Raw genomic sequence first — 18,204 nt, 5'->3', positions numbered from 1 at the left:
AAACTGACACGAAGCGGACGAGCGCTCACACAAACTCTTCAGCTGCTTCGTTCTAACGATTGGTGGGGGTCTCCGTTCTCGGACCCCCACCAATCCAAAATTCTGGCGTCTCTATGATATGTCAGAAGTTTGTCAAACGTTTAGCTCCACTTTAAACGTGTTCTTCATACAATAAAATAAACAAAAGAAAAAAAACAACTTAATATGTACTTACCGCTTCTCTCCCCCCAGATACTCTCAGGCTCACAGTAGGCCGCCGGGCAGCATCACACAGTGTTGCATGAGCCACGGCTACATACACAATTTGAAAGTTTCAAAGTAGCAAAACATTTGAAAAGTTTCAACATTTGCGCTTACAATTTGAAGATCACAGATAACGCTCAGGCAATCTCCCCTCAATGCTCTCCTGTGCCCTCAGACTTAGGCATCAAGCTCCTACAAGCAGGAGGCAGGGGAAAGTGGTCTGAAGCTGCATCTCATAGAATACACTAGAGACTCTGCAGTGTGAAGCTGCATCTCATAGAATACACTGGAGACTCTGCAGTGGGAGTTTGGGAAGTTTTCTTAGTTACATGTGACTGAGATCTATCGCTAGCTGGACTTAAGTTATTTATACACGGCCAGGCCGTGTAAATGAGCGCCGATCAACTATACAGCTCATTGATCAGCGCTTGTTTCCTTTTCTCACAAGGAGCTATGTATGGGGACGAGCGCTCGTTACTCCGATCACTCGTCCCAATACACTATGATCATGTTGGCAGCGCGTCTCCCTGTTTACACAGGGAGTTATCCCGCAGACAACGATAATATTTTCAGTATATAAAACGATACGATCAGCTGATGATTGAGCGTTTGCTCGTTCATCGGCTGATCGTTCCCCCATTTACACAGGGCAATTATCGGGCACGGGCATTCTGTGAACGCTCATCTGCCCGATAATTGGCCTGTGTAAAAGGACCTTTAGACAGGACTCAAAACAAATGCAGTGTGATACTCGTCCTCTTTACCTCCGTTAAGTCTGAACGATAATGGAAATGTAGGCTGAAGGGCTGCACGTGAGAAGGTGTTAGGGAGGGCAGATCAGAGGGGAAGAAGGAGCCACGATGGTGAACAGCCCATCAACTGAAACAGGTACACAACGTATACACAGTAGCCAAAAAAGGCTCAGCGACCAAAGGTCCCAAAGTTGGCGCACGTGTGGGAGTACAAGCAAGTCTTAATGCATGGTATGTCTCGCCAGCAGCGAGGTCGGGTGTTCACGGAAGACACAAAGTGAATAAATCCACCAAACTGACGACACGACAACCTTGTGATCAACCATCTCCACTCAACTGAAGTCCAAAGCAACGACCTGCAGGACCAACCAGGAATCTGAGTACAAGCCCATTAACCAGCGCTGCGATGTTCAGATCCATCACATAGTTATTAAGATACAACCAATTATAAAATAAAAATAATAAAATAAGCAGTGCACACCGACACATGTACACACACACACACACACACACACACACACAAAGCAGCAGTAGCCCCATCCTGCGGGTGCGAAAATTGACACAAATCCTGTTCTAGTATCTCCACCCGAGGACGACTGATAAATGTCACTTGTGGGAACCCCCTATAAACAAATATCGATCACGTCTTATTTACATATAAAAGCAACGGATGCAGCGGCCACCGCAGTCATAAGATACGTGAAAACCGCGGCCGTCTGAATAACTGGATCTTGTGTTCTTGTCACAATTTCTATACAGTTGGGGATACATGAATATTGTTTTTTCTTTTTGAAGATCAAACTACCATACAAAACAAAGCCCACAAATTTTTTAGAAAAATTATATAAATCACGTCATTTTTACACTTTCATTAGTGGTATAGTCACTGTCGCAGATTTAGCATTTCAATTGTGCCAGTTTCCAGGCTGAACGCCATATTTATCCTCACAAGTTGTTATCACTTTCAAAGTGGGTGCACCCTAAGGCTCTGTTCACACACAGAATCAAAAACGGCTTAACGTTACGGAGTTGTTTTCAGAGAATACAGCCTCGGAATTTCACCCGTTTTTGAAGCTGAAAACGTTTTTTTTCAGGCGTTTCTGGAGCTGTTTTTCCGTTGACACGATGAAAAGCAGCTCCAAAAAAACCTCAAGAAGTGACATGCTCCTTTTTACGCACCATTTGTTTTAAAACTGCGGTGTAAAAAAAAACGGTCTGTCTGAACGAAACGCCGTTCTTCCCATTGAATTCAATGGGCAAATGGTTGTAGGCGTTTAGCTACCATTTTTTCAGGCGTATTAAGATGTCTACGCCCCGAAATATGCCTGAAAACACAGCGTGTGAACATACCCTTATAGTCACATGCAAAAAAACGCTACTTTTCCACATGGAAACACGGCGGTGACCTACAGCAGGTAACACGGCAGCTGCGCCATATTCATCAACAAGGGCGTGATGGGTTAATGAAGACGCGCAGTCGCTGGATTGGCTGCACCACCTCAATATAAGCGCCAGCAATAGTAAATATACCGCGCTGGACGCATCTTCCAGGGGTGAAGCTATAGGGGTGCGGAAGAAGCAGTTGAAACCGGCCCTGGTGCCTTAGGGGGCCTAATTGCCCCATGTATTTTGCATTGGAGCCCAGTTACGCCTCTGTACATTGTAATACAATACTGAACTATAATAATCGTATTACGTATCCTGTAACGAAGGTGAATCGCACACATACAAGTTCTCACATTCCTCCCAATCCATATTTAAGAACACAAATACAGCTAAAAATGTGACAACCAATCAGAAAACAGCCGTCATTAACCGACCACAATCAGATTGGTTACCAAGGTCACATGACAGCTTAGGTTTGCGGCACAGAATTGCATTCACCAATCATTTATCACAGAGGAGACGACGTATGTTCCCGAGCGGACGTCACTCACCCATTCTTCACTGCAGTTCTTCAGCCGCCCACGCGTGTAATCCACGGAGCTGGGCAGGTAGGATATGTCAGCCATTCCCAGGGAATAACCGGCCTCCTCCATCTCACTCAGCCTGGAAAAGCCAGGGATGAAGCCTCCACCGCGCTCAATGCAGCTGATCCACCGCCACCGCCGCCGCCTGGAGCCGGGTGACAATAGAAACAACGTTACAATAGAAAGAAAACCGGTCACTGTGTGAAAGGGAACAAATAAACCTAAACTCTCCAGGGACTGCCGGGGTCACGTGGGGCCGCACTATACAATAGTACAAAAAAAAATAAAAAAAAATAAATGATTTACAGTTCACATAAGGAATAAATGAAACATTCACATATAAACATATAACAAAATTCATCTTAGAAAAATATTTATGAAATACAAACAAAATACAAACAAAATAACGTTTTAGAAATAAATGTTTTGGAAAACTGTTCTGCTGCAGGTAGCAATATAATCCATAAACAGCAACGTTCACACGGGCGCAGTGGAGACGGAGCGCAGCGCTATCCAGACAAACGTGAAAAAATATATACAAATATATAAATAACATTTGAATGATTAATAAGGAAAAAAATAATTATATTTTATTTGCCTCCAATAATCCGCACTAAATGCACAATAATAATAATAATAAGATCTAGGAGGTGAGACTGGAACTTGTGTGAGGTGCGGGACACTGAGCACCAGGGAGGAAAAGAAGATTGGGACTGTGACTCCAAGGTCACACACAGCAGAGCAGTCACACGTGAGGAGGGGGCTTATCAGGGACTATAAATACTGCTGTATATAATGTGCAAGTAGGGGGTGGGGTGAGCCTCCTGATCTTCCTGCATTGCTGATGTAATAGGGGTAGGGGATGCAGGGTTATCAGGCAGGGACAATGTATACTATATACATGGGTAGGGGCTCTCCCACAGGAACAACGTCATACATACAACATGTACAGTACTCAGCAGAGGATGCAACGTATCAGTGACAGCGGCACAGCTCATGTGGTGAGGATCAGGGGACGTCAGCAGACTCTATAGTATACAGCAAGTGGAGGAGAGGACACAACGTATACATGGGTACACGGTTGTCAGCCAGCACACGGTCTAATACATACCTGGGTAGAGAGTTGTCAGGCAAGTAGATACCACATCTACAGTACACAGTGGAGGATACATGTAAGAAGTGTCAGGGGGGGGGGGGGGTCAGTCAGACTATATTATACATTGTGTACAGCAGAGGATACATGTAATAAGTGTCAGGGGGGCAGTCAGGCTATATTATACATTGTGTAGAGCAGAGGATACATGTAATAAGTGTCAGGGAGGCAGTCAGGCTATATTATACATTGTGTACAGCAGAGGATACATGTAATAAGTGTCAGGGGGGGCAGTCAGACTATATTATACATTGTGTACAGCAGAGGATACATGTAATAAGTGTCAGGGGGGTCAGTCAGGCTATATTATACATTGTGTGCAGCAGAGGATACATGTAATAAGTGTCAGGGGGGCAGTCAGGCTATATTATACATTGTGTACAGCAGAGGATACATGTAATAAGTGTCAGGGGGGTCAGTCAGGCTATATTATACATTGTGTACAGCAGAGGATACATGTAATAAGTGTCAGGGGGGGCAGTCAGACTATATTATACATTGTGTACAGCAGAGGATACATGTAATAAGTGTCGGGGGGGGCAGTCAGACTATATTATACATTGTGTACAGCAGAGGATACATGTAATAAGTGTCAGGGGGGGCAGTCAGACTATATTATACATTGTGCACAGCAGAGGATACATGTAATAAGTGTCAGGGGGGGCAGTCAGACTATATTATACATTGTGTACAGCAGAGGATACATGTAATAAGTGTCAGGGGGGGCAGTCAGACTATATTATACATTGTGCACAGCAGAGGATACATGTAATAAGTGTCAGGGGGGGCAGTCAGACTATATTATACATTGTGTACAGCAGAGGATACATGTAATAAGTGTCAGGGGGGTCAGTCAGGCTATATTATACATTGTGTACAGCAGAGGATACATGTAATAAGTGTCAGGGGGGCAGTCAGACTATATTATACATTGTGTACAGCAGAGGATACATGTAATAAGTGTCAGGGGGGTCAGTCAGGCTATATTATACATTGTGCACAGCAGAGGATACATGTAATAAGTGTCAGGGGGGTCAGTCAGACTATATTATACATTGTGTACAGCAGAGGATACATGTAATAAGTGTCAGGGGGGGTCAGTCAGGCTATATTATACATTGTGTACAGCAGAGGATACATGTAATAAGTGTCAGGGGGGTCAGTCAGACTATATTATACATTGTGTACAGCAGAGGATACATGTAATAAGTGTCGGGGGGGGCAGTCAGGCTATATTATACATTGTGTACAGCAGAGGATACATGTAATAAGTGTCGGGGGGGGGGGGGTCAGTCAGGCTATATTATACATTGTGTACAGCAGAGGATACATGTAATAAGTGTCAGGGGGGCAGTCAGGCTATATTATACATTGTGTACAGCAGAGGATACATGTAATAAGTGTCAGGGGGGCAGTCAGGCTATATTATACATTGTGTACAGCAGAGGATACATGTAATAAGTGTCAGGGGGGCAGTCAGGCTATATTATACATTGTGTACAGCAGAGGATACATGTAATAAGTGTCAGGGGGGCAGTCAGACTATATTATACATTGTGTACAGCAGAGGATACATGTAATAAGTGTCAGGGGGGTCAGTCAGGCTATATTATACATTGTGCACAGCAGAGGATACATGTAATAAGTGTCAGGGGGGTCAGTCAGACTATATTATACATTGTGTACAGCAGAGGATACATGTAATAAGTGTCGGGGGGGGGGGGTCAGTCAGGCTATATTATACATTGTGTACAGCAGAGGATACATGTAATAAGTGTCGGGGGGGGGGTCAGTCAGGCTATATTATACATTGTGTACAGCAGAGGATACATGTAATAAGTGTCAGGGGGGGGCAGTCAGGCTATATTATACATTGTGCACAGCAGAGGATACATGTAATAAGTGTCGGGGGGGGCAGTCAGGCTATATTATACATTGTGTACAGCAGAGGATACATGTAATAAGTGTCGGGGGGGGGGTCAGTCAGGCTATATTATACATTGTGTACAGCAGAGGATACATGTAATAAGTGTCAGGGGGGTCAGTCAGGCTATATTATACATTGTGTACAGCAGAGGATACATGTAATAAGTGTCAGGGGGGCAGTCAGGCTATATTATACATTGTGTACAGCAGAGGATACATGTAATAAGTGTCAGGGGGGCAGTCAGGCTATATTATACATTGTGCACAGCAGAGGATACATGTAATAAGTGTCGGGGGGGGCAGTCAGGCTATATTATACATTGTGTACAGCAGAGGATACATGTAATAAGTGTCGGGGGGGGGGCAGTCAGGCTATATTATACATTGTGTACAGCAGAGGATACATGTAATAAGTGTCAGGGGGGCAGTCAGACTATATTATACATTGTGTAGAGCAGAGGATACATGTAATAAGTGTCAGGGGGGGGCAGTCAGGCTATATTATACATTGTGTACAGCAGAGGATACATGTAATAAGTGTCAGGGGGGCAGTCAGACTATATTATACATTGTGTACAGCAGAGGATACATGTAATAAGTGTCAGGGAGGCAGTCAGGCTATATTATACATTGTGTACAGCAGAGGATACATGTAATAAGTGTCAGGGGGGCAGTCAGACTATATTATACATTGTGTAGAGCAGAGGATACATGTAATAAGTGTCAGGGGGGCAGTCAGGCTATATTATATATTGTGTACAGCAGAGGATACATGTAATAAGTGTCAGGGAGGCAGTCAGGCTATATTATACATTGTGTACAGCAGAGGATACATGTAATAAGTGTCAGGGGGGCAGTCAGACTATATTATACATTGTGTAGAGCAGAGGATACATGTAATAAGTGTCGGGGGGGCAGTCAGGCTATATTATATATTGTGTACAGCAGAGGATACATGTAATAAGTGTCAGGGGGGTCAGTCAGGCTATATTATACATTGTGCGCAGCAGAGGATACATGTAAAAAGTGTCAGGGGGGTCAGTCAGACTATATTATACATTGTGCACAGCAGAGGATACATGTAATAAGTGTCAGGGGGTCAGTCAGACTATATTATACATTGTGCACAGCAGAGGATACATGTAATAAGTGTCGGGGGGGGGGTCAGTCAGGCTATATTATACATTGTGTACAGCAGAGGATACATGTAATAAGTGTCAGGGGGTCAGTCAGACTATATTATACATTGTGTACAGCAGAGGATACATGTAATAAGTGTCAGGGGGGCGGTCAGGCTATATTATACATTGTGTACAGCAGAGGATACATGTAATAAGTGTCAGGGGGGCAGTCAGGCTATATTATACATTGTGTACAGCAGAGGATACATGTAATAAGTGTCAGGGGGGCGGTCAGGCTATATTATACATTGTGTACAGCAGAGGATACATGTAATAAGTGTCAGGGGGGCAGTCAGGCTATATTATACATTGTGTACAGCAGAGGATACATGTAATAAGTGTCGGGGGGGGGCAGTCAGGCTATATTATACATTGTGTAGAGCAGGGGATACATGTAATAAGTGTCAGGGGGGCAGTCAGGCTATATTATACATTGTGTACAGCAGAGGATACATGTAATAAGTGTCGGGGGGGGCAGTCAGGCTATATTATACATTGTGTACAGCAGAGGATACATGTAATAAGTGTCAGGGGGGCAGTCAGGCTATATTATACATTGTGTAGAGCAGAGGATACATGTAATAAGTGTCAGGGGGTCAGTCAGGCTATATTATACATTGTGTACAGCAGAGGATACATGTAATAAGTGTCAGGGGGGCGGTCAGGCTATATTATACATTGTGTACAGCAGAGGATACATGTAATAAGTGTCAGGGGGTCAGTCAGGCTATATTATACATTGTGTACAGCAGAGGATATATGTAATAAGTGTCAGGGGGGCAGTCAGACTATATTATACATTGTGTAGAGCAGAGGATACATGTAATAAGTGTCAGGGGGGTCAGTCAGGCTATATTATACATTGTGTAGAGCAGAGGATACATGTAATAAGTGTCAGGGGGGTCAGTCAGGCTATATTATACATTGTGTACAGCAGAGGATACATGTAATAAGTGTCGGGGGGGGGCAGTCAGGCTATATTATACATTGTGTAGAGCAGGGGATACATGTAATAAGTGTCAGGGGGGGCAGTCAGGCTATATTATACATTGTGTACAGCAGAGGATACATGTAATAAGTGTCAGGGGGGTCAGTCAGGCTATATTATATAGTGTGTACAGCAGAGGATACATGTAATAAGTGTCAGGGGGGTCAGTCAGGCTATATTATACATTGTGTACAGCAGAGGATACATGTAATAAGTGTCAGGGGGGCGGTCAGGCTATATTATACATTGTGTACAGCAGAGGATACATGTAATAAGTGTCGGGGGGGGGCAGTCAGACTATATTATACATTGTGCACAGCAGAGGATACATGTAATAAGTGTCGGGGGGGGGCAGTCAGACTATATTATACATTGTGTACAGCAGAGGATACATGTAATAAGTGTCAGGGGGGCGGTCAGGCTATATTATACATTGTGTACAGCAGAGGATACATGTAATAAGTGTCGGGGGGGGGCAGTCAGACTATATTATACATTGTGCACAGCAGAGGATACATGTAATAAGTGTCGGGGGGGGGCAGTCAGACTATATTATACATTGTGTACAGCAGAGGATACATGTAATAAGTGTCGGGGGGGCAGTCAGGCTATATTATACATTGTGTACAGCAGAGGATACATGTAATAAGTGTCAGGGGGGCAGTCAGGCTATATTATACATTGTGTACAGCAGAGGATACATGTAATAAGTGTCGGGGGGGGCAGTCAGGCTATATTATACATTGTGTACAGCAGAGGATACATGTAATAAGTGTCAGGGGGGGGCAGTCAGGCTATATTATACATTGTGCACAGCAGAGGATACATGTAATAAGTGTCGGGGGGGTCAGTCAGACTATATTATACATTGTGTACAGCAGAGGATACAATGTATCAGTAGAATTAGACACGTGACCTCCAGCGCAGAGCTCCAGGCAGCGCACTCACCTCTCTCTGGTTCCCGCAGCCCGCACTGCTCCCTGAGCACGCCTCTCTCCTGCACTCATCCAGCCGACGCACAGCTGACGTCATCAGTGCCCGCCGGAGTCTGCAGCAGCGGCCATGGTAAGTGAGGGCAGGTGCCAGGCGCCTGAATAGTGCCCTGATTCGCTGAGTGGTAGTAATATGTAATAATATGTAGTAATATGTAATAATATGTAGTAAAATGTAGCAATAGTTCCCATCAGCGAAAAAAGTTGTTATAAGATAGTTTCAACTTTAAAACTAGTAAAAATACTTCAGGTCAGACATCCAATAATCCAGAGATCCCAATGGTCCAGCATCTATTAAAAATTATATCTCAGCCAGTCACATTAGATAGAAGGACGGTGATATTTAAAAGATTGTTCCTCCGGCGAATATACGCTAAGCCGACTTGTCAGTACACATTGCAGATGATATTGGTGGTAATTGTCGTACAATGTGCGATGTCCGATGACACAAGAAGAATATTGGCCGATGACACAAGAAGGGGGCGTTCACATGAATTTACAAAAATTTCACTTTTTTACAGCGATTCCGAAAATCGCTGTATAAACCGTGACAGAAATAGACTCGTAAATGTATTTGATGCATGGTCGGAAGTGATGTAATAAAAATGATGCAGATTTATACTCGGAGATTTCCAAATGTTTGCATTTAACCCCGCACACACTCCTCCTCTGAGGGTTGTCTTTTCCGGATGATCATACGCGGTTTGCCCCGAATGACCCATATACATTCAACTTCTTCAGAAACTTGGAAATTTCAAAGATGGCCGACCTGATTTGTAGATGTTGACTGTCCACCATGGGTCGGCTGTAACAATACCTCGGTTATAGCTTCCAGCGACAAACATTCATTATGGTCGAAATCGTCCACTTTCTCATCTGTCATCTAATGTGTATGAGCACCTAAAGGACATGGCATAGCCCTCCGAGCTTTGGTGGGTGTAAACTGTTTCCTGCAAAATAATTGGGGGAAGGGGGTGACTTGACTCTTTTGCAAGAAAAAACAGATCCGATTCCAGGAGGATCGGCGAAAAAAAATCTGATGTATACGAAAAATTTAGAACCCTGACGTATACAACTGAGGATATTAAAGGTTATGGATACGTTCACCGCATACCGCGATCGTAGTGTAAAAAATATAATATGAGCATAGTCTAACCCTTGTGCCATTTGTGCGGAACCCCCACTGAGCACAAGTACGGGGGTCCTGAACCCCACCCTTTCCTCCTTGCTGTACCCCATCAGTGTGGAGGAATTTGAATGGAATGGTGGTGGAGCATGCGCCTGCCGCTCCATTCAATGTCTATGAGAATGACAGAAACAGCCGAGCGCTGTGCTCTGCTGTTTCCGTCAGTCCCATAAAATTTGAATGGAGCGGCCGGCGCATGCTCGACCGCCATTCCATTCAAGCTCTTCCTCACTGCGAGAGGTGCAGTGAGGAGGAAAGGGTGGGGTTCAGGACCCCCATTCTCGCAATTGGTGGGGTCCCAATAGTGGGCCTTCCAGCGTTTAGAAAATTAGCACCTATCCTCTGGATAGGTGATAATTTTCGATTCGGGTACAACCCCTTTAAATGACAAGTCCCTTATATAATGTTATTATTTAAATGGTCCAGATTTGGAGTCCGTCCCCCAGTTTTCTTTAGTAGGTATGGACGACTTGGTCTCTGTTCACACCACGTTTTCTCTTTGCGTTTAGCGTCATACATCGGCTCAGTTTGGCAGCTCCGCTCGTCGGTGTGCGACACGTTTTCTTTCCCATTTGTCTGTCGCTGTAGTAACAAGATGCAAACTTCTGAGGTTTTGCATGATAAGGTTTTAGCATTATTCCTGGCTGCCCGGCATCTTGTGATGAAGATAAGAAGACGGTTTGTAAAAAAAATAGATCACCAAATGCATGTAAAAATCCAATAATTTAACGTATACAGGAAATGATTATTCAATATTCAGGGGAAACAAATAAAACTATTCATTCCTCTCCCCTCTCAGGCAGCTGTAGATGTGAAGCAGCGAAATGTTCTGTCACCTGCAAATTTTGGGTTCTTTCATTCCCTAATTTCTGCCGTTTTTCTTAATGCGATTTTCTATGCCTGAAGAGTGGGCGGGCTCTTCCTGGCCTGATGTCACAGCTATGCCGTGTGCTCTAAACCAATCAAATGTTTTCTCCTCCTGTTGCTTTTACAGTTAGGGCTCATTCAGACTAGCGTAAAACTCGTCCGTGTGCTGTGCGTGGAAATCACGCTCAGCACACGGGCCCAGTCATTTCAGTGGGGCTGTTCACACATGAGTGAGTTTTCACGCAGAGAGAGTCCGTTGCGTGAAATTCACCGCATGTCCTATATTGCTGCGTTTTCACACACCTAGTTCCCCGCTGAAGTCAAAGGGTGGGTGAAAACCACGCACTGCACACGGATGCACCTCCGTGTGCGGTGCGTGATTTGCGCATCAATTCCATTGAAAAACAAAAAGTACTTTGCGAGTATGTGAAAAACACATGCCACACGCAAACCACACTGATGCAAAAACGCAACGCACATGGACAGATTTCCGCGCGTAAATCTGTCACGCTCGTGGAAATGTAGCCAAACAGAGAGAGAAACTGCAGCTCCCCCCCCCCCCCTAATATTTATTCTATAACTATAGATGGGTTTTTTGGTGACCGACAAGGTTTGTGAACATTTACAAAGATGACACTGTCCTCTAATAACATATATTACAGAGGCTGCAGGCAGGAGAGCGGGTACAGGCTGCTGGAAGGTGAGGAGGAGACACTGTCCTCTAATAACATATATTACAGAGAGGCTGCAGGCAGGAGAGGGGTACAGGCTGCTGGAAGGTGAGGAGGTGACACTGTCCTCTAATAACATATATTACAGAGGCTGCAGGCAGGAGAGGGGGTACAGACTGCTGGGAGGTGAGGAGGTGACACTGTCCTCTAATAACATATATTACAGAGGCTGCAGGCAGGAGAGGGGGTACAGGCTGCTGGAAGGTGAGGAGGTGACAATGTCCTCTAATAACATATATTACAGAGGCTGCAGGCAGGAGAGGAGTACAGGCTGCTGGAAGGTGAGGAGGTGACACTGTCCTCTAATAACATATATTACAGAGAGGCTGCAGGCAGGAGAGGGGGTACAGGCTGCTGGAAGGTGAGGAGGTGACACTGTCCTCTAATAACATATATTACAGAGGCTGCAGGCAGGAGAGGGGGTACAGGCTGCTGGAAGGTGAGGAGGTGACACTGTCCTCTAATAACATATATTACAGAGGCTGCAGGCAGGAGAGTGGGTACAGGCTGCTGGAAGGTGAAGAGGTGACACTGTCCTCTAATAACATATATTACAGAGAGGCTGCAGGCAGGAGAGGGGGTACAGGCTGCTGGAAGGTGAGGAGGTGACACTGTCCTCTAATAACATATATTACAGAGAGGCTGCAGGCAGGAGAGGGGGTACAGACTGCTGGAAGGTGAGGAGGTGACACTGTCCTCTAATAACATATATTACAGAGGCTGCAGGCAGGAGAGGGGGTACAGGCTGCTGGAAGGTGAGGAGATGACACTGTCCTCTAATAACATATATTACAGAGGCTGCAGGCAGGAGAGGGGGTACAGGCTGCTGGAAGGTGAGGAGGTGACACTGTCCTCTAATAACATATATTACAGAGAGGCTGCAAGCAGGAGAGGGGTACAGGCTGCTGGAAGGTGAGGAGGTGACACTGTCCTCTAATAACATATATTACAGAGGCTGCAGGCAGGAGAGGGGGTACAGGCTGCTGGAAGGTGAGGAGGTGACACTGTCCTCTAATAACATATATTACAGAGGCTGCAGGCAGGAGAGGGGGTACAGGCTGCTGGAAGGTGAGGAGGAGACACTGTCCTCTAATAACATATATTACAGAGAGGCTGCAGGCAGGAGAGGGGGTACAGGCTGCTGGAAGGTGAGGAGATGACACTGTCCTCTAATAACATATATTACAGAGAGGCTGCAGGCAGGAGAGGGGGTACAGGCTGCTGGAAGGTGAGGAGGTGACACTGTCCTCTAATAACATATATTACAGAGGCTGCAGGCAGGAGAGGGGGTACAGGCTGCTGGAAGGTGAGGAGGTGACACTGTCCTCTAATAACATATATTACAGAGGCTGCAGGCAGGAGAGGGGGTACAGGCTGCTGGAAGGTGAGGAGGTGACACTGTCCTCTAATAACATATATTACAGAGAGGCTGCAGGCAGGAGAGGGGTACAGGCTGCTGGAAGGTGAGGAGGTGACACTGTCCTCTAATAACATATTACAGAGGCTGCAGGCAGGAGAGGGGGTACAGGCTGCTGGAAGGTGAGGAGGTGACACTGTCCTCTAATAACATATATTACAGAGGCTGCAGGCAGGAGAGGGGGTACAGGCTGTTGGAAGGTGAGGAGGTTACACTGTCCTCTAATAACATATATTACAGAGAGGCTGCAGGCAGGAGAGGGGGTACAGACTGCTGGAAGGTGAGGAGGTGACACTGTCCTCTAATAACATATATTACAGAGGCTGCAGGCAGGAGAGGGGGTACAGGCTGCTGGAAGGTGAGGAGGTGACACTGTCCTCTAATAACATATATTACAGAGAGGCTGCAGGCAGGAGAGGGGTACAGGCTGCTGGAAGGTGAGGAGGTGACACTGTCCTCTAATAACATATTACAGAGGCTGCAGGCAGGAGAGGGGGTACAGGCTGCTGGAAGGTGAGGAGGTGACACTGTCCTCTAATAACATATATTACAGAGGCTGCAGGCAGGAGAGGGGGTACAGGCTGTTGGAAGGTGAGGAGGTTACACTGTCCTCTAATAACATATATTACAGAGAGGCTGCAGGCAGGAGAGGGGGTACAGACTGCTGGAAGGTGAGGAGGTGACACTGTCCTCTAATAACATATATTACAGAGGCTGCAGGCAGGAGAGGGGGTACAGGCTGCTGGAAGGTGAGGAGGTGACACTGTCCTCTAATAACATATATTACAGAGGCTGCAGGCAGGAGAGGGGTACAGACTGCTGGAAGGTGAGGAGGTGACACTGTCCTCTAATAACATATATTACAGAGGCTGCAGGCAGGAGAGGGGTACAGACTGCTGGAAGGTGAGGAGGTGACACTGTCCTCTAATAACATATATTACAGAGGCTGCAGGCAGGAGAGGGGGTACAGGCTGCTGGAAGGTGAGGAGGTGACACTGTCCTCTAATAACATATATTACAGAGAGGCTGCAGGCAGGAGAGGGGTACAGACTGCTGGAAGGTGAGGAGGTGACACTGTCCTCTAATAACATATATTACAGAGAGGCTGCAGGCAGGAGAGGGGGTACAGGCTGCTGGAAGGTGAGGAGGTGACACTGTCCTCTAATAACATATATTACAGAGAGGCTGCAGGTAGGAGGGGGGTACAGGCTGCTGGAAGGTGAGGAGGTGACACTGTCCTCTAATAAAATATATTACAGTGGCTGCAGGCAGGAGAGGGGGTACAGGCTGCTGGAAGATGAGGAGGTGACACTGTCCTCTAATAACATATATTACAGAATATGCAGGCAGGAGAGGGGGTACAGGCTGCTGGAAGGTGAGGAGGTGACACTGTCCTCTAATAACATATATTACAGAGGCTGCAGGCAGGAGAGGGGGTACAGGCTGCTGGAAGGTGAGGAGGTGACACTGTCCTCTAATAACATATATTACAGAGGCTGCAGGCAGGAGAGGGGGTACAGGCTGCTGGAAGGTGAGGAGGTGACACTGTCCTCTAATAACATATATTACAGAGAGGCTGCAGGTAGGAGGGGGGTACAGGCTGCTGGAAGGTGAGGAGGTGACACTGTCCTCTAATAACATATATTACAGAGGCTGCAGGCAGGAGAGGGGTACAGGCTGCTGGAAGGTGAGGAGGTGACACTGTCCTCTAATAAAATATATTACAGTGGCTGCAGGCAGGAGAGGGGGTACAGGCTGCTGGAAGGTGAGGAGGTGACACTGTCCTCTAATAACATATATTACAGAGAGGCTGCAGGTAGGAGGGGGGTACAGGCTGCTGGAAGGTGAGGAGGTGACACTGTCCTCTAATAACATATATTACAGAATATGCAGGCAGGAGAGGGGGTACAGGCTGCTGGAAGGTGAGGAGGTGACACTGTCCTCTAATAACATATATTACAGAGAGGCTGCAGGTAGGAGGGGGGTACAGGCTGCTGGAAGGTGAGGAGGTGACACTGTCCTCTAATAAAATATATTACAGTGGCTGCAGGCAGGAGAGGGGGTACAGGCTGCTGGAAGGTGAGGAGGTGACACTGTCCTCTAATAACATATATTACAGAGAGGCTGCAGGTAGGAGGGGGGTACAGGCTGCTGGAAGGTGAGGAGGTGACACTGTCCTCTAATAACATATATTACAGAATATGCAGGCAGGAGAGGGGGTACAGGCTGCTGGAAGGTGAGGAGGTGACACTGTCCTCTAATAACATATATTACAGAATATGCAGGCAGGAGAGGGGGTACAGGCTGCTGGAAGGTGAGGAGGTGACACTGTCCTCTAATAACATATATTACAGAGGCTGCAGGCAGGAGAGGGGGTACAGGCTGCTGGAAGGTGAGGAGGTGACACTGTCCTCTAATAACATATATTACAGAGAGGCTGCAGGCAGGAGAGGGGGTACAGGCTGCTGGAAGGTGAGGAGCTGACACTGTCCTCTAATAACATATATTACAGAGACTGCAGGCAGGAGAGGGGTACAGGCTGCTGGAAGGTGAGGAGGTGACACTGTCCTCTAATAACATATATTACAGAGAGGCTGCAGGCAGGAGAGGGGGTACAGGCTGCTGGAAGGTGAGGAGGTGACACTGTCCTCTAATAACATATATTACAGAGAGGCTGCAGGCAGGAGAGGGGTACAGGCTGCTGGAAGGTGAGGAGGTGACACTGTCCTCTAATATCATATATTACAGAGGCTGCAGGCAGGAGAGGGGGTACAGGCTGCTGGAAGGTGAGGAGGTGACACTGTCCTCTAATAACATATATTACAGAGGCTGCAGGCAGGAGAGGGGGTACAGGCTGCTGGAAGGTGAGGAGGTGACACTGTCCTCTAATAACATATATTACAGAGAGGCTGCAGGCAGGAGAGGGGTACAGGCTGCTGGAAGGTGAGGAGGTGACACTGTCCTCTAATAACATATATTACAGTGGCTGCAGGCAGGAGAGGGAGTACAGGCTGCTGGAAGGTGAGGAGGTGACACTGTCCTCTAATAACATATATTACAGAGGCTGCAGGCAGGAGAGGGGGTACAGGCTGCTGGAAGGTGAGGAGGTGACACTGTCCTCTAATAACATATATTACAGAGAGGCTGCAGGCAGGAGAGGGGGTACAGGGTGCTGGAAGGTGAGGAGCTGACACTGTCCTCTAATAACATATATTACAGAGGCTGCAGGCAGGAGAGGGGTACAGGCTGCTGGAAGGTGAGGAGGTGACACTGTCCTCTAATAACATATATTACAGAGAGGCTGCAGGCAGGAGAGGGGGTACAGGCTGCTGGAAGGTGAGGAGGTGACACTGTCCTCTAATAACATATATTACAGAGAGGCTGCAGGCAGGAGAGGGGGTACAGGCTGCTGGAAGGTGAGGAGGTGACACTGTCCTCTAATAACATATATTACAGAGGCTGCAGGCAGGAGAGGGGGTACAGGCTGCTGGAAGGTGAGGAGGTGACACTGTCCTCTAATAACATATTACAGAGGCTGCAGGCAGGAGAGGGGGTACAGGCTGCTGGAAGGTGAGGAGATGACACTGTCCTCTAATAACATATATTACAGAGGCTGCAGGCAGGAGAGGGGGTACAGGCTGCTGGAAGGTGAGGAGGTGACACTGTCCTCTAATAACATATATTACAGAGAGGCTGCAGGCAGGAGAGGGGGTACAGGCTGCTGGAAGGTGAGGAGGTGACACTGTCCTCTAATAACATATATTACAGAGAGGCTGCAGGCAGGAGAGGGGGTACAGGCTGCTGGAAGGTGAGGAGGTGACACTGTCCTCTAATAACATATATTACAGAGAGGCTGCAGGCAGGAGAGGGGGTACAGGCTGCTGGAAGGTGAGGAGGTGACACTGTCCTCTAATAACATATATTACAGAGGCTGCAGGCAGGAGAGGGGGTACAGGCTGCTGGAAGGTGAGGAGGTGACACTGTCCTCTAATAACATATATTACAGAGAGGCTGCAGGCAGGAGAGGGGTACAGGCTGCTGGAAGGTGAGGAGGTGACACTGTCCTCTAATAACATATATTACAGAGAGGCTGCAGGCAGGAGAGGGGGTACAGGCTGCTGGAAGGTGAGGAGGGGACACTGTCCTCTAATAACATATATTACAGAGGCTGCAGGCAGGAGAGGGGTACAGGCTGCTGGAAGGTGAGGGGGTGACACTGTCCTCTAATAACATATATTACAGAGGCTGCAGGCAGGAGAGGGGGTACAGGCTGCTGGAAGGTGAGGAGGTGACACTGTCCTCTAATAACATATATTACAGAGAGGCTGCAGGCAGGAGAGGGGGTACAGGCTGCTGGAAGGTGAGGAGTTGACACTGTCCTCTAATAACATATATTACAGAGGCTGCAGGCAGGAGAGGGGGTACAGGCTGCTGGAAGGTGAGGAGGTGACACTGTCCTCCAATAACATATATTACAGAGAGGCTGCAGGCAGGAGAGGGGGTACAGGCTGCTGGAAGGTGAGGAGGTGACACTGTCCTCCAATAACATATATTACAGAGAGGCTGCAGGCAGGAGAGGGGCTACAGGCTGCTGGAAGGTGAGGAGGTGACACTGTCCTCTAATAACATATATTACAGAGAGGCTGCAGGCAGGAGAGGGGTACAGACTGCTGGAAGGTGAGGAGGTGACACTGTCCTCTAATAACATATATTACAGAGAGGCTGCAGGCAGGAGAGGGGGTACAGGCTGCTGGAAGGTGAGGCGGTGACACTGTCCTCTAATAACATATATTACAGA

The 18,204-nt window shown here is 46.8% G+C and overlaps 1 protein-coding gene across 1 annotated transcript in view; it reads right to left on the bottom strand.

Annotated features, from left to right (window-relative positions):
* The window catches only part of GPAM (glycerol-3-phosphate acyltransferase, mitochondrial), a 44,665-nt gene extending 35,445 nt beyond the window's left edge, over positions 1 to 9,220 (bottom strand). The window contains exons 1-2 of the mRNA XM_075848943.1: positions 9,162 to 9,220; positions 2,933 to 3,110 (exon numbers count right to left, since the gene is read on the bottom strand). Of these exons, the coding sequence (XP_075705058.1) occupies positions 2,933 to 3,110; positions 9,162 to 9,220 (237 nt within the window). The remainder of the gene's footprint in view (positions 1 to 2,932; positions 3,111 to 9,161) is intronic.
* Positions 9,221 to 18,204: the final 8,984 nt, after the last annotated feature.

Source organism: Rhinoderma darwinii, unplaced genomic scaffold (genome assembly GCF_050947455.1).
Source record: "Rhinoderma darwinii isolate aRhiDar2 unplaced genomic scaffold, aRhiDar2.hap1 Scaffold_559, whole genome shotgun sequence".
Classification (NCBI taxonomy): Eukaryota; Metazoa; Chordata; class Amphibia; order Anura; family Rhinodermatidae; genus Rhinoderma; species Rhinoderma darwinii.
The sequence above is the reverse complement of the archived record's forward strand: the minus strand, read 5'-3'. Positions and strand labels throughout refer to the sequence as shown.